The following is a 24,818-nucleotide window of genomic DNA, read 5'->3' as shown; positions in this document are numbered from 1 at the left end:
GAACACACCCGGTGCCACCGAACACACACCGGTGCCACCGAACACACCCGTTGCCACCGAACACACACACCGAACACACCCGTTGCCACCGAACACACACCGGTGCCACCGACACACACCGAACACACCCGGTGCCACCGAACACACACCGGTGCCACCAAACACACACCGAACACACCGGTGCCACCGAACACACACCGAACACACCCGTTGCCACCGAACACACACCGAACACACCCGGTGCCACCGAACAACACCCGGTGCCACCGAACACACACCGAACACACACCGGTGCCACCGAACACACCCGGTGCCACCGAACACACCCGGTGCCACACCGAACACACACCGAACACACCCGGTGCCACCGAACACACCCGTTGCCACCGAACACACACCGAACACACACCGAACACACCGATGCCACCGAACACACCCGGTGCCACCAAACACACACCGAACACACCCGGTGCCACCGAACACACACCGAACACACCCGGTGCCACCGAACACACACCGAACACACCCGGTGCCACCAAGCCAGTAGGTAATGCTGAGAATGATGCGTTCAGGTTCACTTCATGTGTGTCGCTCTCTCTCTCTCTCTCTCTCTCACACACACACACACACACACACACCACACACACACACACACGCCAGCAGGCAGGAGGACGTCCTGCTGAGTTTATGTCTCCTCGTCATCGCTGTGAGGAACCTTCTCCTCGCTCACGCCGCTCTCGTCGATGTTCTCCAGAGAATCCACCCGCTGCTGCCTCAGCTCGGACACGCTGATGCTCGGCAGCACGTTCTGCTCCGGGAACCTCCAGGGCTTCAGGGTTGGGCTGTGTCTCATCTTCCACTCTGGATACTTCAGAGCTGCTTTGTAGATCTTCCTCATGGCCTGAGGGGGTGGAGACAGACGGAGGTCACATGACCAGGAAAGGTTCATCGACAGGAGAGGAGAACTTTACCTTTGGTGCTACGAACTGGGAGACTCTGTTCACCGCCCACTTAGGTAAGGACCCTGTGGACACATGGGGGGGGGTCATGGTTAGCTAGAGCCATGCTACCGTGTGCTCCATGACCTCACCTCTGGGGTCCACCTGGGTCAGGTAGTACAGGGTGGAGCAGGTGGCTCCAGTGGGCTGGATCAGGTATCCGGTCAGCAGGGACACCGCCCGGATGTAGCCCTTTTTGGGAGGGTGTTGCTATGGAGACGAATGGCTGCAGCGTTATGACCTACCCGACGACCACGGGTCGTTTGTCTGATCTTTGTGGAGCAGCTCAGATGTTGCTCCTCTCAGACTTTGCTCACCGGGTGTTTGACGGAGTAGTTAATGATCAGGTAGTCGTTCCCAAGAGGAAGCCAAGACCTCATGGTCACAAAGTCTCTGTTCTTCAGGGGGACTGGACATCTCCCTGCACACAGAACACAGCCTGAAGCGGAGCAGCACGGTGCTAGCATGATGCTACGTGAGTTAGCTTCACTCACAGGAGTAATAGCCCACGTCGGCGTTGGCGGTCAGCTTGGCGATGTCGTACGTGTCGATCATGTTGGTGTCCCACTTGCTGCGATAGCTGGTGTCATGGAGGACGTCGTACAACGTCTCAGCGTCCACGTCCTTACAAACAATCCTCATCTGAGACAGAAAGACATAATGATCACGTTTCAGAGGAACAGAGCTGGGCGGGGCTTATTATCCCAGGTGTAGTCCCGCCTCTGCCCCAGCTAATGTGGTTGACTCCGCCCTCTCGGAGAGACTGACTGGATCCCTTCGGGTCTCATGTCCTCAGAGCAGGACACGTCCTCTGACAGACGTCCTCAGCAGGACGCGTCCTCTGACAGGCGTCAGACGTCCTCAGCAGGACGCGTCCTCTGACAGACCTCAGACGTCCTCAGCAGGACGCGTCCTCTGACAGACCTCAGACGTCCTCAGCAGGACGCGTCCTCTGACAGACGTCAGACGTCCTCAGCAGGACGCGTCCTCTGACAGGCGTCCTCAGCAGGACACGTCCTCTGACAGGCCTCAGACGTCCCCAGCAGGACGCGTCCTCTGACAGGCGTCCCCAGCAGGACGCGTCCTCTGACAGACGTCAGACGTCCCCAGCAGGACGCGTCCTCTGACAGACGTCCCCAGCAGGACGCGTCCTCTGACAGGCCTCAGGCGTCCCCAGCAGGACGCGTCCTCTGACAGGCGTCCTCAGCAGGACGCGTCCTCTGACAGGCCTCAGGCGTCCCCAGCAGGACGCGTCCTCTGACAGACGTCCCCAGCAGGACGCGTCCTCTGACAGGCCTCAGGCGTCCCCAGCAGGACGCGTCCTCTGACAGACGTCCCCAGCAGGACGCGTCCTCTGACAGACGTCCCCAGCAGGACGCGTCCTCTGACAGACGTCCTCAGCAGGACGCGTCCTCTGACAGACGTCCTCAGCAGGACGCGTCCTCTGACAGACCTCAGGCGTCCTCAGCAGGACGCGTCCTCTGACAGACGTCCTCAGCAGGACTCGTCCTCTGACAGACGTCCTCAGCAGGACGCGTCCTCTGACAGACGTCCTCAGCAGGACGCGTCCTCTGACAGACGTCCTCAGCAGGACGCGTCCTCTGACAGGCGTCCTCAGCAGGACTCGTCCTCTGACAGACGTCCTCAGCAGGACGCGTCCTCTGACAGACGTCCCCAGCAGGACGCGTCCTCTGACAGACGTCCCCAGCAGGACGCGTCCTCTGACAGACGTCAGACGTCCCCAGCAGGACGCGTCCTCTGACAGACCTCAGGCGTGTTTTCCACTGCATGTAACTCAATCAGCAGCAGCGGCAGCATCAATCATTCAGCAGCTGCTGCTTCAGGTCTTTGTCAGCTGAAATGTTCCAGTAAAGCTGCTCCTGGATCATCTGACAGCTCACACGTCATCAGGAGAAGCTTGAGAAGCAGGTGAAACAGTGTCTTTAAACGTTGAGGATGAGAACAAAGAACGGAACTGAGAACTCCAACGGTTCAGGTTCATGAAGATCCACAAGAGCTCAGACGAGACGTGAGCTCCTGCTCGGACCCGTCCCAGCTGCTGGGTGTTCTGGTCCTGTGACGGCTGTGAAGGTCCCAGAAGGTCTCTGGTGGCCGTAGATCAAGGTGCTTCACTTGAAAGAATTATTTTCTGGAGGTCTTCACACGCACACGTCATAGAACGATCACCTTTGTACAACTCATCCTAACTGGATGTTCCCTCTGAGCGTTGGTATTAGCATTAGCATTAGCTCCTTCACGCTCTGACCTTACCTGGTTGACCGACACTCAGCCCTGATGGTTTAAAGCTTCTAAGACTTTGCAGAGGTTGGAGACAAAGACCTAGGCTACGGGAACCTGAGTCCTCCCCAGGGCCTGAGGTGACCCGATCAGGCTGGAGTCCACCGGAGACCCTCCTGGTGCTCACCTTGATTTTCTGGACACCGCGGTTCTCCTCCCCCTCCTCACGACACCACACTGTGGCCCCCCTCTTGCTGTAGTGGCTGACCCAGCCCTCCGTCCCCAGACACTGGTCTCTGAACGAGACAAAGTCCGAGTCGTCCGGGATCTGGACCTGCATGCTGGACGGTTCCGCTGTGTGATGGCTTCTACAGACCAGCCCCAAACCTGCTGCTTAAAAGGGTTCTGACGTCACAGCCTGGGTGAATAATGAAGGGATGGCAGAGGGCGCCCAGACCTCTCACTCTGACCAGAGTTCAGGAGACCAACACCTTCTTCTGATGGATCCAAGCTCACCTGCCCGCTGCTCCAATGGAAGAGACTCGGAATGTTCTGGAGCTTCCTGAATATAAAACTGGATTTTAAAGGTGTGCATCCGTTTGGTTTCTTGTTGAAAGCAGGCTGAAGGTGTGTTTATTACGCTGTAATAACCACAGCCGAGCGCCTCATCTTCTGGAAGCTTCCAGGTGCTGCTGGGTCAGTCTGAGACGCTCTTTCATGGCGCTTCACTCATCTGTGGCTTTCAAGGAAACTGCAAATTCCGACGGTCAGTGAAAGCATCAGGGCCTGACCCCAGGTGAAGCAGTGGGCGGAGCTTGTTGTACTAAATCGACTCGTATCAGATTCCAGAAAATCAAAGATGGGTTTGACAGTTTAAATAAAGATTGTGTTGAATGTTGAAGGCGACAGTGTCGGATCGGCTGTTTCCTGTCAGCACAGCCACTTCCTGCTGAAGGTGTTCTGTTGTCCGGCTGCAGGTGGACGCGAGATCTTTTCCTGCTTTTAAATATTTACAAGAGGAAAAAGTTCCTGCAGAGTCAGAGGAGGAAGAATTTAGGTCAAACCTCGTAGCTCGTAGCATCTGGCAGCAGCAAGGGAAGCGTTGGGATCAGGAAAACTTCTGTTCTTTATCCCGTTGGGACCATCTGCAGACGCTCCGTGTCAGGCAGAGAGACAGGCAGGGAGACAGGCAGGGAGACAGACAGGGAGACAGGCAGGGAGACAGACAGGGAGACAGAGAGACAGGCAGGGAGACAGAGAGACAGGCAGGGAGACGGCAGGGAGACAGAGAGACAGGCAGGGAGACAGGCAGAGAGACAGGCAGGGAGACAGAGGGACAGGCAGGGAGAGAGGCAGGGAGACAGGCAGGGAGACAGAGAGACAGGCAGGGAGACAGAGAGACAGCAGGGAGACAGGCAGGAGACAGGCAGGAGACAGAGAGACAGGCAGGGAGACAGGCAGGGAGACAGGCAGGGAGACAGAGAGACAGGCAGAGAGACAGGCAGGGAGACAGAGAGACAGACAGGCAGAGAGAGAGGCAGGCAGAGAGACAGACAGGCAGAGAGACAGACACCACGTGAAGTAGGTCAACGTCTTCAACAAGCATCTCGACTGAAGCTGCAGGAGAAACAGCCGCCCCCCCCCCCCCCCCAACCCTAACCCCCCCCCCCCCCAGGCTGGAGCCAGCGCTCCCAGATCTGACCTTTAATGGGCATTAGATGAGGAGAGGCAGGGAGACAGGCAGGGAGACAGGCAGGGAGACAGAGAGACAGGGAGACAGAGAGACAGGCAGGGAGACAGGCAGGGAGACAGAGAGACAGGCAGGGAGACAGGGAGACAGACAGGCAGAGAGACAGACAGACAGAGAGACAGGCAGAGAGACAGGCAGGAGGGTTTGTAGCGTCCAGCAGGGGGCGTAGGGTGACATTAATGTTCTCTGTATTACTGCTGAGGAATTCTTTCTTTCTTTCTTTTTTCCTGCCTGTCTTCCTGCCTACCTGTCTTCCTGCCTGCCTGTCTTCCTGCCTGCCTGCCTGTCTTCCTGCCTACCTGTCTGTCTGTGGAGAACCAGTCAGGTCCGAGACCACTGGACCTCACAGAGCTGCAGGTCTGCGGAGCTCCAGGACTCGGTTCTGTGGCGCGTTTGGCCCCTCGACCCCGCCTCCCCCGCTCCGCCTCCGCCTGTTCTGGATCGTATAAACCGCCCCACCTCCAGGTCTGCGGAGTCCGGAACACCGACAGAACACGAGCATATCATTCCTGTGGCTGAAGATGAACGTCCTGGTCTCGGTCCTGGGTCTGAGCCTCGTCCTGGTTGCGTGCGCGACGCAGTCTCCGTACCAGCGGTGCTGCGGCACAGCCGGATCCGGGGCAGCCAGCAGGGGTGAGTGTGAGCGGGCCGCGGCTCAGCTGACGTCATTTACGGTTCTGACGGGAGACCCGGGTCAGAACCTGCGGTGCAGGAGCTGGTCCGTGTTCTCATAAACTTTTATAAAAGTCCAAATGTTCGTTTTTGTATTAATCCGTATGATGGTATTCATGAATTACATTAATTAATTTAAAAAATCACAATTAAAAAAGAACTAAATACATTTTTCCAATTTGGAAATTAGATTTGGACATTTGGACAAGTTTAACGTCAGACGGTGCAGATGTGACTGAAGCCTCGGTCTGAGGATCGATAGCAATAATGGGAATAACGGGAATAACACGGGAATAACACAGCAATAATGGGAATAACACGGGAATAACAGGAATAACACGGGAATAACACGGGAATAACAGAGCAATAATGGGAATAACACAGCAATAATGGGAATAACAGGAATAACACGGAATAACAGGAATAACACGGGAATAACACAGCAATAATGTTAATAACAGGAATACACGGGAATAACAGAATAACATGGGAATAACAGGAATAACACGGGAATAACAGGAATAACACGGGAATAACAGGAATACGTGGGAATAACAGGAATAACACGGGAATAACACAGCAATAATGGGAAAACAGGAATAACACGGGAATAACAGGAATAACACGGGAATAACACAGCAATAATGTGAATAACAGGAATAACACGGGAATAACAGGAATAACATGGAATAACAGGAATAACACGGAATAACAGGAATAACACGGGAATAACAGGAATACGTGGAATAACAGAATAACACGGGAATAACACAGCAATAATGGGAATAACAGGAATAACACGGGAATAGCAGGAATAACAGGAATAACACGGGAATAACACAGCATAATGGGAATAACAGGAATAACACGGGAATAACAGGAATAACCAGATGACTGTTCTTGACTTGTTCTGTTCCAGGCCCAACGTTTGTGCCATGCAGCATCTCAGAGATTCCAACAGGAAATATTTCACCAACTGTAAACAGTGGTACCATCGGAAGGTCTGCGGGAAGCCCACGTAAGTGACGCTGGGATTGGCTGACTGGCTCGCTTCTTCCGTCTCCTCTGGACCACCAACATCTGGCACAAACATCAGTGTCCGCTCTTTTCACACCTTCCGAATGTTGGTGTTGGTGCTCTCCCAGAACTCCCAGAGCTCCCAGAGCTCCCGGAACTTCCAGAACTCCCAGAGCTTCCAGAGCTCTCCCAGAACTCCCAGAGCTCCCAGAGCTCCCAGAACTCCCAGAGCTCCCAGAGCTCCCAGAACTTCCAGAGTTTCCAGAGTTTCCAGAGCTCTCCCAGAGCTCTCCCAGAGTTCCCAGAGCTCCCAGAACTCCCAGAGTTCCCAGAGCTCCAGAACTCCCAGAGCTTCCAGAGCTCTCCCGGAACTCCCAGAACTCCCAGAGTTCCCAGAACTCCCAGAGTTCCCAGAGCTTCCAGAGCTCTCCCGGAACTCCCAGAGTTCCCAGAACTCCCAGAGTTCCCAGAGTTCCCAGAACTCCCAGAGTTCCCAGAGTTCCCAGAACTCCCAGAGTTCCCTTGAGGATCTTGACATCTTGGTGGTTCTCAGTGGTTCTGCAGACCAGACTGAAGGTGACAGTGCAGGGGAGGGTGGAGCCAGCGATGCCATGAAAGGCGAATGTCCTCTGCCCCTGACCCTGACCTCTGACCTCTGACCCCTCGGACGTTCTCGCAGAACCTTCATGTTGTTGGTAAAGCAGAGAAACGTCAAGCTGCAACTGGACCCAGCGGTCACACACACACCAGTCAGTGTGTGTTGGGTGTGTGTGTGTGAGAGAGAGAGAGAGAGAGAGAGAGAGAGTGGCCGATAGCTAGAGGTCAGAGGTCAGTCAAAGAAACATTCACAACTCCCTGGTGACCCCTCCCCCAGAATGAGAGCAAACAGCAGCTCTGGAACCCAAAGGCTGTCAAGAGTGTGTGCGTGTGTGTGTGCATGTGTGTGTGTGTGTGTGTGCGTGTGTGTGTGTCTGTGTGTGTGTGGTGTTTGTGTGTGGTGTGTGCGTGTGTCTGTGTGTGTGTGTTGTGTGTTGTGTGGTGTGCGTGTGTCCTGTGTCTGTGTGTGTGTGTGTGTGTGTGTGTGTGTGTGTCTGTGTGTGTGTGTGTGCGTGTGTGTGTGTCTGTGTGTGGTGTGTGTTGTGCGTGTGTGTGTGTCTGTGTGTGTGTGTGTGTGTGTATCCTGTGTATTTGTCAGACATTCTTGGAATCACACCTTAACGATGTTTGACACTTTGCCTGTTGAGGAGCAGCTTTGGTTACCATGGCAACCCAGCTGAGCCTGACAGGACCGACCAATAGAATCAGCCAATTGGATCAAAATACACCAGGCTGCCCGATCCTGTGTCATGGTCCCCCCCCCCCCCCCACACCACACACAAAAACACACACACACAACCCCCCCCCACACACTCACCCCCCCCCACACACACACACACTAAACACACACACACAAACACCCCCCCACACACACACTCACCCACCCACACACTCACCCCCACACTCACCCCGCACACACACCCCCCCCCACACACCCCCCCCCCACACCCCACTCACCCCCACACACACTCAACCCCACACCTACCCCCACACACACACACCCCCCCCACACACACACTCACCCCCCACACGGACTCACACCCCACACTCACCCCCCCCAACCCCACCACCCTTCACACACCACTCACACCCCCCCACACACACACCCTTCACCACACACTCCACCCTTCCACACACACTCACGCCTCCCACACCCAGAACGCCCCCACCACCCACACCACACCCCCCCCCACACCCTACTCCCCCCGACCCCACACCCCCCCCCCCCCCCCTCACGCACACTCCCCTCACCCTACCACCCCAACCAACCCCCTCACCCCCACCCACCACCCACTCACGCACCACCCGCCCCCTCCCCCCCCCCACACACCACCCCCCCCCACCCTCACCCCCCCACACACACTCACTCCCCAACACACCCCCTCAATTACGCCCCCCACACTCACTCCCATCGCCACCCCCCTACACACCCACACACCCCCCACACCACACTCCCCACCCCCCCTCCCCCTCGCCACCCCCCCCACTCCCCCCCACTCACTCCCCCATTCCCTACCTCCCCCCCCCCCCCCCCCCCCCCACCACACTTACCTCCACCCAACACGCTCCGCCGCCCCGCACACACTTCCGCTCCCTCCACCGCAAGCACACCTCCCCCGCCCACCCCCACACCCCACTCACCCCCCCCCGACACCCACCCTCACCCCCCCACACTTACCCCCCCCCCCACTCAATCGCCCCCACTCACCCCCCCACACCTCACCCCCCCACACCACACTCGCCCCCCACACACTCACTCACCCCCCCCCCCAGGCCCTCCCCCCCCCACACCCTCCCCCCCTCCACACACCCCTCTCACCCCCCCCACACCCCCGCACCACCCCACCCCCTCCTACCCCCCCCTCCCCTCTCCCCACCCGCCTCCACACAACACACTCACGCCCCTCCCCCACCACCCCGCACCCACACACTCCTCCCCCCACTGGAGGCTCCACCACTCCTCACAATGGCTCACCCCCTCCACCCCCACGCACTCCAGACCCCCTCCCCCTCCACACTCCCCCCCCCCACACTCAGTCCCCACACACCCACCACCTCCACCCCGTCACACCCTCTACCCCCCCACACCCTGCAAACCCCTCCCCCCCCCACACACTCACTCCCCCCCAACCCACTCCCCCCCCCCCACACCTCCACCCTCACTCCTCCCACTCTCACCCACGCCCCCACACTCTCCCCCGCTCCATCCCCCTCCACCCCCCCCCCACCAACACACCCACCCCCCCCCACACTCCCCCCCCCCCACCCACATCACTCACCCCGCACCCCCTCACTCCCGCCCCCCCCCCACACTCCCGTCATTCCCACCACACCATCACCCTCCCTTCCCACTCCCTCCCCCCCCCCACCCACTTACCCCACCACCCACCCCCACCACGCACATCCCCCCCCCCACACCCACACTCACCCTCCCCCCCCACACTCCCCCCCACCCCCCCCTCCCCCCCACACCCCCACTCACCCCCCACACACTACCGTACCTCCCCACTCCCGCCACACACACTCACCCCCCCACAACTCTCACACACCCCCGACCACACCCCTCCCCCCCCTCCCAACACACACCCCCAACACACCCTCACCCCCCCGACCCCCCCTACCCACACTCCCACCCCATACACCCCCTCCCCCCCCACCACCACCCCCCCTCCCCCCCCCACACACGCCCTCACCCACCCCCCCCAGGCACACACACTCACCACGTCGCCACACACTCCCACCTCGCATCCTCCACTCCCCCCAAACACACACCCCCCACACACACACTCACCCCCCTACCGCACACACTCCCAACCTCACCCCCCCCCACACACTCACCCACACACACAAACTCACCCCCACACACACTCACTCCCACACCCACTCCACCCCACATACTCCCCCCCCCCCCCACACCACTCCCCCCCCACAGCACTCACACCCCCCTACACCACACTCACCCCCCCACACACTCACCCCCCCCCACACAACCCTCACCTCCCACACACACTCACCCCCCCCCCTCCCCCTCCACACACACTCACCGCCCACCCACACACTCCCTCCCCCATCCCACTCAAGACCCCCCCCCCCCCCCCCGCCCCCCACCCCCACAAATCACTCCCCCCCCACAATACCCTCCCCCCCCAACCCCCCCCAACCCTCCCCCCACCCCCCCACTCCTCCCGCCGCACTCCCTCCCCCCCCCCCCCCACTATACCCACCCGACCCACACCCCCCCTCACCCCCCTGGCCCGCCACCACTCACACCCCCTCCCGCCGACCACCCCCTCCCACCCCCTCACCCCCACACACCCCCCGGCCCCTCGTGAACCACCACTCACCCACCCCCCAAGGAACACACCTGCCACGCTCCCCCACCAACACACGCCCCCCCACACCCCCCCACACTCCCCCCGTTCGTACACACACACTCCCACCAGTGGAACACCGCCCCACGGTCCTCCCGGCCGCCGCCCCCACACACCACACTCACCCCCCCACCCCCCCCCACCCGCCTCCCCACACCACACCGCCCACCCTCACCCTCCCCCACCACCACAACCCCCCCCACACACTCACCCCCCACCACCCCCCCCCCCCCACACAACACTCTCCCCCAACCCCCCACCCACACTCACCCCGCGCCACACCCACACTCCCAACCCCCCACCACCGCCCCCTCCCCACTCCCCCCCCACATTAATTTCACCTGCTGTCATCATGTGATCGATGATGGTTGTTGACCATCCAGAACCCTGACAGAACTAGTTGGACTCCCTTTGATCATTTTCACCACCTTTGATGTTTGAGGCCACGCCGCTGCCCTCCCTCTGATTGGCTGATGCTGGGCCAGTTTGTGCAGGCGGCTGTGTTTGCTTTGCCGGAGCGCCGCCGCCATCTTTGTGGCCGTGCCAGCAGCTTCCATCTGCTGGAATAATCAGAGGCTTGAGCCAAAACACACATCTGGCATGGAAACGCTGTTCCACGGAAGCACCCTAGCACCCAGCAGCACCCAGTAGCTCCCAGTAGCTCCCAGTAGCACCCAGTAGCACCCAGTAGCTCCCAGCAGCTCCCAGTAGCACCCAGTATCACCCAGTATCACCCAGCAGCTCCCAGTAGCTCCCAGTAGCTCCCAGCAGCACCCAGTAGCTCCCAGTAGCTCCCAGCAGCACCCAGTAGCTCCCAGTAGCTCCCAGCAGCTCCCAGCAGCACCCAGTAGCTCCCAGTAGCTCCCAGTAGCTCCCAGCAGCACCAGCAGCTCCCAGTATCACCCAGCAGCTCCCAGTAGCTCCCAGCAGCTCCCAGTAGCACCCAGTAGCTCCCAGCAGCTCCCAGTAGCTCCCAGTAGCTCCCAGTAGCTCCCGTAGCACCCAGTAGCACCCAGCAGCACCCAGTAGCTCCCAGTAGCTCCCAGCAGCACCCAGTATCACTCAGTATCACCCCCAGCAGCTCCCAGTAGCTCCCAGCAGCTCCCAGTATCACCCAGTAGCACCCAGTAGCGCCCAGTAGCACCCAGTAGCTCCCAGTAGCACCCAGTAGCACCCAGTAGCTCCCAGTAGCGCCCAGTAGCTCCCAGTAGCACCCAGTAGCGCTCAGTAGCACCCAGTAGCGCCCAGTAGCACCCAGCAGCACCCAGTAGCTCCCAGTAGCTCCCAGTAGCACCCAGTAGCTCCCAGCAGCGTCAGCTGGGACAGGAACCCTTCCACCACATTCAGACCTGGGGGTGGGCAGGAAGCAGCAGTGGGACGCTGGTCCCCAGGTCTCCTGCCAGGTCCCCAGGTCTCCTGCCTGGTCCCCAGGTCTCCTGCCAGGTCCCCAGGTCTCCTGCCTGGTCCCCAGGTCTCCTGCCTGGTCCCCAGGTCTCCTGCCAGGTCCCCAGGTCTCCTGCCAGGTCTCCTGCCAGGTCCCCAGGTCTCTGCCTGGTCCCCAGGTCTCCTGCCAGGTCCCCAGGTCTCCTGCCTGGTCCCCAGGTCTCCTGCCAGGTATCCTGCCAGGTCTCCTGCCTGGTCCCCAGGTCTCCTGCTGGTCCCCAGGTCTCCTGCCAGGTCCCCAGGTCCCTGCCTGGTCCCCAGGTCTCCTGCCAGGTCCCCAGGTCTCCTGCCTGGTCCCCAGGTCTCCTGCCAGGTCTCCTGCCAGGTCTCCTGCCTGGTCCCCAGGTCTCCTGCCTGGCCCCCAGGTCTCCTGCCTGGTCCCCAGGTCTCCTGCCTGGTCCCCAGGTCTCCTGCCAGGTCTCCTGCCTGGTCCCCAGGTCTCCTGCCTGGTCCCCAGGTCTCCTGCCAGGTCTCCTGCCTGGTCCTGAGACCCGGGACGCTCAGACTCTCGGAGCCTTTTATTTGCTCTCCTGCTGGTGCTTTAGTGTTTTTCCATGAGGTGGTTCTGGTTCTCTGGTGTGTTTCCAAGTCCAGGAGCTGGAGCCCAGTTCTGCTGCAGGACGTCTCCGTGATTGATTATAGTCCACATGATCCGACAGGAAGTCTCCTGCAGGTTGTTTGGATCTCACCTGTCAGGAGTTCATGTTGAAGGTGTTGATGATTTGAAGGCTCCGCCCACACCGAAGCCTGTGCTGTTCCATGGGGCGTCTCCTCCTCATACCGGGTCAGATCCAGACCAAACATATTTCCCAGTGCATGATGGGAGAACCGGCGGCGTTGTTGTTCTGTGGGTGATGTCATGGAAACTGCTGATGTTCCACTCTCAGGAGTTTATGTGTCTGCTGTGATGTTAACGAGGTTCTGAGGCTGCAGAACATCGGGAGGTTCTGGAGGCACCGAGAGGACCCCCCCCCCCCATAGTGCACGCAATGTATCCCACAATGCACTGTGAAAAGTAGTGCACGAGCAAGCAGCCTATCTCTGAACCCACTCGTTCCCTGTTCCCTCGTTCACTCGTTCCCTCGTTCCCTGTTCCCTCGTTCACTTGCTCCCTGTTCCCTGTAGGGGGGGTTAGGACACAGCCTGAGTGGTTGAGCTGCAAACAGGAAGTGGTTGAGCTGCAAACAGGAAATGGATGAGCTGCAAACAGGAAATGGATGAGCTGCAAACAGGAAATGGATGAGCTGCAAACAGGAAGTGGTTGAGCTGCAAACAGGAAGTGGTTGAGCTGCAAACAGGAAATGGATGCTCATATGGTGTCTTGCTTCCCACAGGGTGATTTCATACGAGTGCTGCCCAGGTTATGAGCGGATTCCTGGAACGAGAGGCTGTCCTGCTGGTAGGACCTCCAGAAACCACAGAAGAGCCTTTTCGTGCTCTAATAATGATTCTGCCAAAATGTTCAAACATGGTTGCTGATGCTCTTCTATACCAAAGAGCGACGTGAGTGTTTGAAGGTGCCGGCTCTTCTCTCGTTCCTGCAGAGCTGCCTATGGTGAACATCTACAACACCCTGGCTGTGATCGGAGCCTCCACCACTCAGATGTACTCTGAGCGGGCGAAGCTGAAGGAGGAGCTCGAAGGTCCAGGAAGCTTCACGTTCTTCGCCCCCAGTAACAAGGCCTGGGCCGCCCTGCCCACAGTGAGTGCTCCCCGGCCACCAGTCAGACACCAGTGTGTGTGTGTGTGTTGTGTGTGTGTGTGTGTGTGTGTGGTGTGTGAGATGAAGGTCAGGTTGACACACACACAGAATTATCAACACTAACCTGGGCCTGATGTTTGGACACGTCTAATCTTCCTCTGTGTTGCTGCAGGAGATCCTCGACGCTCTGGTCAGCAACGTGAACATCGAGCTGCTCAACGCTCTTCATTATCACATGGTCAATCGCCGGCTGACGTCTGAAGAGCTGAAACATGGCTCCTCCTTTGCATCCATGTACCTGGACTTCCCGGTCCACATCCACCACTACAGCAACGGGGTAACCCTAACCCTAACCCTGACCCTAACCCTGACCCTAGCCCTAACCCTGACCCACTAACCCTGACCCTAACCCCCTAACCCTGACCCACTAACCCTGACCCTAACCCCCTGACCCTGACCCTGACCCTAACCCCCTAACCCTAACCCTAACCCTAACCCTAACCCCTAACCCTAACCCTAACCCTGACCCTGACCCTAACCCTAACCCTGACCCACTAACCCTGACCCTAACCCCCTAACCCTAACCCTAACCCTGACCCTGACCCTGACCCTAGCCCTAACCTTGACCCCCTAACCCTGACCCACTAACCCTAACCCTAACCCTAACCCTAACCCTAACCCTAGCCCTAACCTGACCCTGACCCTAGCCCTAACCTTGACCCCCTAACCCTGACCCACTAACCCTAACCCTAACCCTAACCCTAACCCTAACCCTAACCCTAACCCTGACCCTAACCCTGACCCACTAACCCTGACCCTAACCCTGACCTGACCCTGACCCTAACCCCCTGACCCTGACCCTACCCCCTAACCCTAACCCTAACCCTGACCCTAACCCCCTAACCCTGACCCTGACCCTAACCCCCTAACCCTGACCCTAACCCTGACCCTGACCCTGACCCTAACCCTGACCCTGACCCTGACCTGATGGTTGTCAGCAGCCTGTAGCTGAAGGTCGTCTTCCTCCTCAGATCGTGACGGTGAACTGTGCTCGTCTGATCAAACCTGACCAACGTGCCTCTAACGGCATCGTGCACGTGGTCGACCGCGTCATTACAGCCATCTCAAACAACGTCAACGCCATTATTGACCTGGACGACAACCTGGAGAGGCTGCGGGTGAGCGTGAGGCGGTCGGCAGCTGCAGCAGAGTCCCAGAGGTTTCTAGACTCACACTTCCTGTGTGTGTGTGTGTGTGCGTGTGTGTGCGTGTGTGTGCTCGTGTGTGTGTGTGTGTGTGTGTGTGCGTGTGTGTGTGCGTGTGCTCGTGTGTGTGTGTGTTCCAGGCGGCCATGGCTGCTGCAGGTCTCACCTCCTTGTTGGAAGTGAGGGCTCGTACACCGTCTTTGCTCCCACGAATGAGGCCTTCCAGAAGATTCCTCAGGAGACCCTGAACAGGATCCTGGGAGACCCTGTAGCTCTCAGAGGTGACCAGCAGGAGGCACTTACGCTCACCTGTGCTGTCCAGCTGTGCTGTCCAGCTGTGCTGTCCAGCTGTGCTGTCTCTGAGCTGTGACTGTGTCCTCAGACCTGCTCAACTTTCACATGCTGAGACACGTGCGGTGTTCCGAGTCCATCGTGTCAGGGAGCGCCATGGAGACGCTGCAGGGCGCCACTCTGGAGGTGGGCTGTGACGGAGACCAGATGACCCTGAACGGGAAGGCCATCGTCACCAAGAGAGATCAGCTGGGAACCAACGGTGTCGTGCACTATGTCAGTGAGCTGCTCATCCCAGACTCAGGTACCAGGCGCAGACGCAGCAGCACCGTTGAGGAACATCTAGCAAGCATCAGAGCTGCGCTGATGCTGAAACAGCTGGAAAGGCCGAAGTGACACCGTCAAACAGCTGTGACAGTCCCGCTCTGTAATTATGAGCAATATCATTAAGACTGAGTAGGAATATCATTAAGACTGAGTAGGAATATCATTAAGACTGAGTAGGAATATCATTAAGACTGAGTAGGAATATCATTAAGACTGAGTAGGAATATAATTAAGACTGAGTAGGAATATCATTAAGACTGAGTAGGAATATAATTAAGACTGAGTAGGAATATCATTAAGACTGAGTAGGAATATAATTAAGACTGAGTAGGAATATCATTAAGACTGAGTAGGAATATCATTAAGACTGAGAAGTGTATTAATACTGTGATGAGTATTAATGCAACCAGAGAACTGACAGCACAACTGCACACTGCTACTCAGCTAGCAGCTAGCAACTGTCACACACGGTCACACACACTGTCACACACCCTGTCACACACATGGTTACACACCCTGTCACACCCTGTCACACCCCGTCACACACATGGTTACACACCCTGTCACACACCCTGTCACACACCCCGTCACACACCCCGTCACACACATGGTTACACACCCTGTCACACACCCTGTCACACACCCCGTCACACCCTGTCACACACCCTGTCACACCCTGTCACACACCCTGTCACACACCCTGTCACACCCTGTCACACACCCCGTCACACACATGGTTACACACCCTGTCACACACCCCGTCACACGTGTTGTGTGTCGGGGTGTGTGTTGTGTTGCCCTGTGCTACCACAGCAACAACGGTTCTTCCACTGTTCCTGCGTGTTCAGCCAAGGTCTTGCTGGAGTTGGCCGAAGGCTCGTCTGTTACCGTAGCAACCAAACTGTTTGTGGATGCTGGGCTGGTGTCGCACCTGAAGGGCTCTGAGGCTCTGACCATGCTGGCGCCCCTGGACGAGGCCTTCAAAGGTGAGTCCAGATCCAGGTCTGGTCCACCTCCTGGATGAGCGTCTCTGAGGGAGCTGTGGGTGTTTGTGTCACAGGAAGTGTTGCCATGACTCCAGAGCTCCGAAAACTGTTGCGGAACCACCTGGTGAAGGGCCAGCTGTCCTCTCAGGCTCTGTACCACGGCCAGGAGCTGGAGACGCTGGGTGGACTCCGACTGCGAGTCTTTGTCTACAGAAACGTGAGCCATCTAACCTCAGCAGCTGTCAACGTTCTGGTGTCTGAGCGGGGAGGGTGACCCCCTTCCCACCTTCCCCCCTTCCCACCTTCCCACCCAACCTCCCCCCTTCCCACCGTCCCACCTTCCCACGTTCCCACCTTCCCACCTTCCCCCCTTCCCCCCTTCCCACCTTCCCCTTCCACTTCCCACGTTCCCACGTCCCACGTTCCCACGTTCCCACGTTCCCACTTCCCACCTTCCCACCTTCCCCCCTTCCCACCTTCCACCTTCCCACCTTCCCCCCCCCTTCCCACCTTCCCACCGTCCCACCTTCCCCCCTTCCCACCCCACGTTCCACCTTCCCACCTTCCCCCCTTCCCACCTTCCCCCCTTCCCACGTTCCCACGTTCCCACGTTCCCACCTTCCCACGTTCCCACGTTCCCACGTTCCCACCTTCCCACCTTCCACACCTTCCCACCTTCCCACCTTCCCCCCTTCCCACCTTCCACCTTCCCACCTTCCCCCCTTCCCCCCTTCCCACCTTCCCACCTTCCCACCTTCCCACATTCCCACGTTCTCTCACTGTTCTGCTAGAACCTTTGCATCGAGAACGCCTGCATCGCCGCTCATGACAAGACCGGACGCTTTGCCACCTTGTTCACTGTGGACAAACTCCTGACTCCGCCCACAGGGACAATCATGGACGTCCTGAAGGACGACGACCGCTTCAGGTGAGCTGGTGACTGATGAAGTCAGAACTACGATCAACGTTCTTCTCAGTCTCTTTCATCTCAAGCATCTGCCCTTTGATCCTTAAATGGGACGCTGGGTGCAGCTCAGTGACCCCAGTTCTGACCCCAGATCAGTAATCTCAGGTTCCCCCCCCCTCAGCCTCCTGGTCGGTGCCCTGCAGACAGCAGGGATGACGCAACTGTTGAGCCAGCAGGGGGCGCTCAGCCTCTTCGCTCCCACCAACGAGGCCTTCAACGCGCTGCCGCCCAGCGAGCTCAGCCGGCTGATGCTGAGTGCCCGGTTCTGCTCCCCCTGGTTCTGCTCCCCCTGGTTCTGCTCCCCCTGGTTCTGCTCCCCTCCCCGGTTCTGCTCCCCCTGTTTTGCTCTGCTCCCCCTGGTTCTGCTCCCCCTGGTTCTGCTCCCCCGGTTCTGCTCCCCCTGGTTCTGCTCACCCTGGTTCTGGTCTCCATCTCCTAGGCAACGGCGTGGAGCTGTCGGCGCTGCTGCGGTATCACCTGGGTGAGGGTCTGCTGGTCAGCGGGGGGATGAGCTCGCACACCCGGGTCCGGCCCCTGCAGGGCGCCAGGCTGGAGCTGGCCGTGGTCGGTCTCTGCTCACGCTGCTGAAGGCGTCTGTAGAGCTGCTGCTGAGCCTGTCTGTCTTTCAGAGGAACTACACCGTGTACGTCAACAAGGTCGCCATCGCCGACGCCGACCGAATGGCCACCAACGGGGTCGTCCACGCCATCGGGAGCATCCTCAAGCCTCTCCGTGAGTCTCTGCTACAGTCACATGACAGTCACATGACACAAGCATGCAGAAGGATTATTAGGGTTAGGGTTGGACTCTGGAGGTCCAGGAGGAGGAGACAGGCTCTGGAGGTCCAGGAGGAGACAGGCTCTGGAGGTCCAGGAGGAGACAGGCTCTGGAGGTCCAGCAGGAGACAGACTCTGGAGGTCCAGAGGAGGAGACAGGCTCTGGAGGTCCAGGAGGAGACAGGCTCTGGAGGTCCAGGAGGAGACAGACTCTGGAGGTCCAGAAGGAGACAGACTCTGGAGGTCCAGGAGGAGACAGACTCTGGAGGTCCAGGAGAAACAGACTCTGGAGGTCCAGAAGGAGACAGACTCTGGAGGTCCAGCAGGAGGAGACAGACTCTGGAGGTCCAGGAGGAGACAGGCTCTGGAGGTCCAGGAGGAGACAGACTCTGGAGGTCCAGGAGGAAACAGACTCTGGAGGTCCAGAAGGAGACAGACTCTGGAGGTCCAGCAGGAGGAGACAGACTCTGGGGGTCCAGAGGAGACAGACTCTGGAGGTCCAGGAGGAGACAGACTCTGGAGGTCCAGAAGGAGACAGACTCTGGAGGTCCAGGAGGAGACAGACTCTGGAGGTCCAGGAGGAAACAGACTCTGGAGGTCCAGAAGGAGACAGACTCTGGAGGTCCAGGAGGAGACAGGCTCTGGAGGTCCAGGAGGAGACAGTCTCCTGAACCTGCAGCAGTTTAGACGTTGTCTCTTTGTGTCTCTGCAGCTCTGAAGGTGGACCAAGAACAAGCTGACGGACCTGCAGCCGTCCCCAGAGCAGCGCTGCCCTCCAGGGTGAGTTGTGTAGCACGCAAACATGCAGCATCTGATTGTGTGACTGGTTCTTGGAGTCAAACGGTCCATGAATGTGGTCTCTTCTGGGTCTTACAGGCTGGCGTGAACAGCTTCAAGGACAGTGAGTTGTTTCCTGTTTCCTGTTTCCTGTTTCTTCTGGTGCACACTGATGGATTGCCACTGTTGTTTGTGGTTGTTTTCCAGACGATCTCTTCCAGAAGGTGTTGAAGAGTCGCTCTAGCAGGACAATGGAAATGCAGTGATGTCACCTGAAGGGGCGTGGCCTTACCTGAAGCCTTACCTGCAGCATTGAGTTCCCCTGTACCTCCTCCACATCTCTTCTCTCATCAGCTCAGGACTGTCGGCCCACTCATGACGCTGTCGTCTGATTGGTGGAGCTCGGTTAAAGGCCGCCAGTTAGCCAGTTAGCCAGTTAGCCAGTTGGCCAGTTAGCCAGTTAGCCAGTTGGCCAGTTAGCCAGTTAGCCAGTTAGCCAGTTAGCCATAACAAGAATCGAACGTGCGTCAGGTCATCGGAGGGAGCTTCACCGCTCGTTCACTTTTAACTCTTTTACCAAGTGTGAAACCTTTTTATATGTCACATGTTCAAACAAACCTGATCATCGGGTTGCTTGTTTGTCATGTTTTTATTTTTAAAAATGTGTTTGTAAAATAAAGCTAAAATTAAGCTCTAAGGCAAACTGTGTGTGTGTGTGTGTGTGAGAGGGGAGAGAGAGAGGGGGAGGGAGAGGAGGGAGAGAGAGGGAGGGAGAGAGGGGGGGGAGAGAGATTGTTCTGGGTTCAGTCAAAGTTTACGTCTTTTTACCAGTTTGTAAAAAGCTGCAGCGTAGCGACGCGTCACAGCCGTCAGACCAACTTAATCAGTCATAATCTCTGTGCACGTGCACGAGTTTAAAGGCGTTAATGTACACTAGGTGACCCCCCCTCAGAATGCTCAGTGGCGCCACAGCGCCCCCTTCTGGGTAACATCAAACATCTCTGGCCACCGATCGAGGTTTGATGGTTTTTCTGTGAGGATCCTTCAGAAAATAAGTTGCAAACAATGTTTCTGACATCAAACCAACGAAACGAGACCGCGCTAACATCAAAGCTCCTGACATCACTGCAGAAAAGAGAGGGAAGAACCAAACATCAAAGAATTGATTATTCAGTTAAACTGTGTGAGGGCTGGAAATAAGCTGGTTGTTCCTTCAGTGGTTCCTCTGCTGCCTCGATGCTTCTGAAACATCTCTGATGACCTGGGTTACCCTGACCCTAACCCTGACCCTGACCCTGACCCTGGCCCTAACCCTGGCCCTAACCCTGACCCTAACCCTGACCCTGGCCCTAACCCTGACCCTGGCCCTGACCCTGACCCTGACCCTGACCCTAACCCTGACCCTAACCCTGACCCTGGCCCTAACCCTGACCCTAACCCTGACCCTGGCCCTGACCCTAACCCTGACCCTAACCCTGACCCTGACCCTAACCTGACCCTAACCCTGACCCTAACCCTGACCCTGGCCCTAACCCTGACCCTGACCCTGACCCTGACCCTGACCCTGACCCTGACCCTGACCAGCAGCCTGTGGAGCTGCTGCAGGTAAGAGCCTCACCTGGACGCACACGTGATGCCTTTAACCCTATGAAATGAACTCCACGTGTGAGATACAGACTGGAAAATGATCAGGAATTCACAAAATGTCCAGAAACATTTATTTCAAAGAGATTTTTACATTTTTGTACAGTTTATCTAAAAAGTTATAAACATCAATAAAGTGCCAAAAACACACAGCATTGTGGGAAAAATGGGAAGTAGGAGCCTGGCGAGGAGTGGCGAGGAGGCGTGGCCTGCCAGACTCGTTGCTCCGCCCCCTCCTCCCACACGTTTGCTGGATCATCGGAGAAATCTGTTGAAGCTTTAATAAACCAAAGAAAGCTTCTTTTTTTAAAAATCCCTGTTTGTGGTTTAAGAAAAGTTTTTTTCAGGCAAACGTCCAGTCAGCGGGGGCGGGGCTTAACAGTAACCACGACAACGTTACGCTGTCGTTTTTCAAATGCAAGTGCAGAACAACACGTCATGCTGAAGGTGGCGCTGTTCCCAGTGTAACGAGGCGGAGCCTAATGTGGCTCCAGGCTGCTGCTGGTCTGCAGCAGCTCGGCGTCCGTGGTCGTGTCTGCGCGTGGATCCGTGTCCAGGACCAGCAGAGCGACCTGGTCCTGCAGGTGGTGCAGCTCCTGGGCTGGGAGGTCTCTGAGGGAGTGAAGCACTCCCACTCTTCCTCCTCCTCCAGCAGCTCCTCTTCAACCTGCAGACCACAACAGCTTCAGACCTGCAGACCACAACAGCTTCAGACCTGATGACCACAAGAGCTTCAGACCTGATGACAACAAAGAGCTTAGACCTGATGACCACAACAGCTTCAGACCTGCAGACCACAACAGCTTCAGACTGATGACAACAACAGCTTCAGACCTGATGACCACAGAGAGCTTCAGACCTGATGACCACAACAGCTTCAGACCTGATGACAACAACAGCTCTCAGACCTGATGACCACAACAGCTTCAGACCTGATGACCACAACAGCTTCAGACCTGATGACCACAAGAGCTTCAGACCTGATGACCACAACAGCTTCAGACCTGATGACAACAACAGCTTCAGACCTGATGACCACAACAGCTTCAGACCTGATGACCACAAGAGCTTCAGACCTGATGACAACAACAGCTTCAGACCTGATGACAACAACAGCTTCAGACCTGATGACCACAACAGCTTCAGACCTGATGACCACAAGAGCTTCAGACCTGATGACCCAAACAGCTTCAGACCTGATGACCACACAACAGCTTCAGACCTGCAGACCACAACAGCTTCAGACCTGATGACAACAACAGCTTCAGACCTGCAGACCACAACAGCTTCAGACCTGATGACAACAACAGCTTCAGACCTGATGACCACAACAGCTTCAGACCTGATGACCACACAGCTTCAGACCTGATGACCACAACAGCTTCAGACCTGATGACACACAAGAGCTCAGATCTGATGACCACAAGAGCTTCAGACCTGATGACCACAACAGCTTCAGACCTGATGACAACAAGAGCTTCAGACCTGATGACCACAACAGCTTCAGACCTGATGACAACAAGAGCTTCAGACTGATGACAACAAGAGCTTCAGACCTGATGACAACAACAGCTTCAGACCTGATGACCACAACAGCTTCAGACCTGATGACCACAACAGCTTCAGACCTGATGATGACAACAACAGCTTCAGACCTGATGACAACAACAGCTTCAGACCTGCAGACCACAACAGCTTCAGACCTGATGACAACAACAGCTTCAGACCTGCAGACCACAACAGCTTAGACCTGATGACAACAACAGCTTCAGACCTGATGACAACAACAGCTTCAGACCTGATGACCACAACAGCTTCAGACCTGATGACAACAACAGCTTCAGACCTGATGACCACAACAGCTTCAGACCTGATGACCACAACAGCTTCAGACCTGATGACCACAACAGCTTCAGACCTGATGACCACAAGAGCTTCAGATCTGATGACCACAAGAGCTTCAGACCTGATGACCACAACAGCTTCAGACCTGATGACAACAACAGCTTCAGACCTGATGACAACACAACAGCTTCAGACCTGATGACCACAACAGCTTCAGACCTGATGACCACAACAGCTTCAGACCTGATGACCACAAGAGCTTCAGATCTGATGACCACAAGAGCTTCAGACCTGATGACCACAACAGCTTCAGACCTGATGACAACAAGAGCTTCAGACCTGATGACCACAACAGCTTCAGACCTGATGACAACAAGAGCTTCAGACCTGATGACAACAAGAGCCTTCAGACCTGATGACCACAACAGCGGCTCCGGTCTGCGCGGTTGTTCGGTCTGTGGTGGTTGTCGGTCTGCGGCGGCTGTCGGTCTGTTGCTGTCGGTCTGTGGCGGATGTCGGTCTGTGCGGTTGTCGGTCTGTTGCGGTTGTCGGTCTGCGGCGGCCTCTGTCTGTTGTGGAGGCTGTCGGTCTGTGGCGGCTGTCGGTTCTGTTGCGGTTGTCGGTCTGTGGCGGATGTCGGTCTGTGGCGGCTGTCGGTCTGTTGCGGTTGTCGGTCTGTGGCGGCATGTCGGTCTGTGCGGTTGTTGGTCTGCGGCGGTTGTCGGTTGCGGTTATGTTGCGGTGTCGGTCTGTGGTCGGTGTCGGTCTGTGGCGGCGCTGTCGGTTGTTGCGGTTGTCGGTCTGTGGCGGTGTAGGTCTTGTTGCGGCTGTCGGTCTGCGGCGGTTGTCGGCTGTGCGGTTGTCGGTCTGTGGAAGTTGTCGGTCTGGTGTGGAGGCTGTCGGTCTGTTGCGGCAGGTCGGTCTGTTGCGGTTGTCGGTCTGTGGCGGTTGTCGGTCTGTTGCGGTTGTCGGTCTGTGGCGGTTGTCGGTCTCTGTGGCGGCTGTGGTCTGTTGCGGTTGTCGGTCTGTGGCGGCGGGGGTCTGTTGCGGCTGTCGGTCTGCGGCGGTTGTCGGTATGTTTGCGGTTGTCGGTCTGTGGCGGTTGTCGGTCTGTGGCGGCTGTCGGTCTGTTGCGGTGTCGTCTCTGTTGCGGTTGTCGGTCTGTGGGGTTGTCGGTCTGTGGCGGCTGTCGGTCTGCGGCGTTGTCTGTCTGTGGGGCTGTCGGTCTGTGGCGGCGTCGGTCTGTGGCGGTGGTCGGTTGTGGCGGTTGTCGGTCTGTGGCGGCTGTCGGTCTGTTTGTTGCGGTTGTCGGTCTGCGGCGGCTGTCGGTCTGTGGCGGTTGTCGGTCTGTGGCGGTTGTCGGTCTGTGGCGGCTGTCGGTCTGCGGCGGTTGTCGGTCTGCGGCAGCTGTCGGTCTGCGGCGGTTGTCTGTCTGTGGGGCGGCTGTCGGTCTGTGGCGGTTGTCTGTCTGTGGCGGCTGTCGGTCTGTGGCGGCTGTCGGTCTGTGGCGGCTGTCGGTCTGCTGGCGATGTCTGTCTGCGGCGGCTGTCGGTCTGTGGCGGTTGTCTGTCTGTGGCGGCTGTCGGTCTGCGGCGGTTGTCTGTCTGTGGAGGCTGTCGGTCTGTGGCGGTTGTCGGTCTGTGGCGGCTGTCGGTGTGTGGCTCGGTGTCGGTCTGTCTGTGGCGGTTGTCGGTCTGTGGCGGCTGTCGGTCTGTGGCGGTTGTCGGTCTGTGGGGGGTGCGGTCTGTGGCGGCTGTCGGTCTGTGGCGGTTGTCGGTCTGTGGCGGCTGTCGGTCTGTTGCGGTTGTCGGTCTGTTGCGGTTGTCGGTCGTGTGGCGGCTGTCGGTCTGTGGCGGTTGTCGGTCTGTGGCGCGGCTGTCGGTCTGTGGCGGTTGTCGGTCTGTGGCGGCTGTCGGTCTGCGGCGGCTGTCGGTCTGCGGCAGTTGTTGTCTGTCTGTGGCGGCTGTCGGTCTGTGGCGGCTGTCGGTCTGCGGCGGTGTCTGTGGAGGCGTCGGTCTGTGGCGGCTGTCGGTCTGTGGCGGTTGTCGGTCTGTGGCGGCTGTCGGTCTGCGGCGGTTGTCGGTCTGCGGGGCTGTCGGTCTGCGGCGGTTGTCTGTCTGTGGCGGCTGTCGGTCTGCGGCGGTTGTCTGTCTGTGGCGGCTGTCGGTCTGTGGGGCTGTCGGTCTGCGGCGGCTGTCTGTCTGCGGCGGCT

General features: G+C 57.8%; 2 protein-coding genes and 2 long non-coding RNA genes across 10 annotated transcripts; 1 reads left to right on the top strand and 3 right to left on the bottom strand.

Annotated features, from left to right (window-relative positions):
• Window positions 1-643: 643 nt before the first annotated feature.
• On the bottom strand, window positions 644-11,137 carry stard15 (StAR-related lipid transfer (START) domain containing 15). 7 transcript variants are annotated; one of them, XM_057043529.1, is made up of 7 exons: window positions 5,446-5,579; window positions 3,424-4,265; window positions 1,493-1,640; window positions 1,316-1,419; window positions 1,091-1,208; window positions 972-1,024; window positions 644-901 (listed from the first exon to the last, which is right to left on the bottom strand). In XM_057043529.1, exons 2-7 carry the CDS (start codon window positions 3,574-3,576, stop codon window positions 686-688), a joined length of 792 nt encoding a protein of 263 aa, XP_056899509.1. In that variant the 5' UTR covers window positions 3,577-4,265; window positions 5,446-5,579; the 3' UTR covers window positions 644-685. The 7 variants fall into 7 exon arrangements, with proteins under 7 accessions (XP_056899509.1, XP_056899510.1, XP_056899513.1 ...); XM_057043530.1 differs by lacking the exon at window positions 5,446-5,579 and adding an exon at window positions 5,286-5,386; XM_057043533.1 differs by lacking the exons at window positions 3,424-4,265; window positions 5,446-5,579 and adding exons at window positions 4,301-4,381; window positions 5,286-5,348.
• On the top strand, window positions 5,508-19,820 carry tgfbi (transforming growth factor, beta-induced). Its single transcript, XM_057043488.1, is given in 19 exon segments — window positions 5,508-5,577; window positions 5,580-5,619; window positions 6,578-6,676; window positions 13,421-13,485; window positions 13,631-13,788; window positions 13,961-14,125; window positions 14,820-14,966; window positions 15,134-15,170; window positions 15,173-15,274; window positions 15,376-15,588; window positions 16,460-16,597; window positions 16,672-16,814; window positions 17,389-17,525; window positions 17,686-17,816; window positions 18,004-18,128; window positions 18,194-18,296; window positions 19,053-19,120; window positions 19,217-19,241; window positions 19,325-19,820. Coding segments are annotated over 19 exon segments (2,025 nt in total). The 3' UTR covers window positions 19,384-19,820.
• On the bottom strand, window positions 16,768-17,525 carry LOC130531520 (uncharacterized). Its single transcript, XR_008952124.1, has 3 exons — window positions 17,368-17,525; window positions 16,928-16,951; window positions 16,768-16,883 (listed from the first exon to the last, which is right to left on the bottom strand). It is a non-coding gene; the product is annotated as an uncharacterized LOC130531520 (long non-coding RNA).
• Window positions 19,821-20,812: 992 nt separating the features above from the next.
• On the bottom strand, window positions 20,813-21,765 carry LOC130531515 (uncharacterized). Its single transcript, XR_008952119.1, has 2 exons — window positions 21,670-21,765; window positions 20,813-21,452 (listed from the first exon to the last, which is right to left on the bottom strand). It is a non-coding gene; the product is annotated as an uncharacterized LOC130531515 (long non-coding RNA).
• Between the last annotated feature and the right edge of the window lie 3,053 nt (window positions 21,766-24,818).

Source organism: Takifugu flavidus, chromosome 9, assembly GCF_003711565.1.
Source record: "Takifugu flavidus isolate HTHZ2018 chromosome 9, ASM371156v2, whole genome shotgun sequence".
NCBI classification, from domain to species: domain Eukaryota; kingdom Metazoa; phylum Chordata; class Actinopteri; order Tetraodontiformes; family Tetraodontidae; genus Takifugu; species Takifugu flavidus.
The sequence above is the reverse complement of the archived record's forward strand: the minus strand, read 5'-3'. Positions and strand labels throughout refer to the sequence as shown.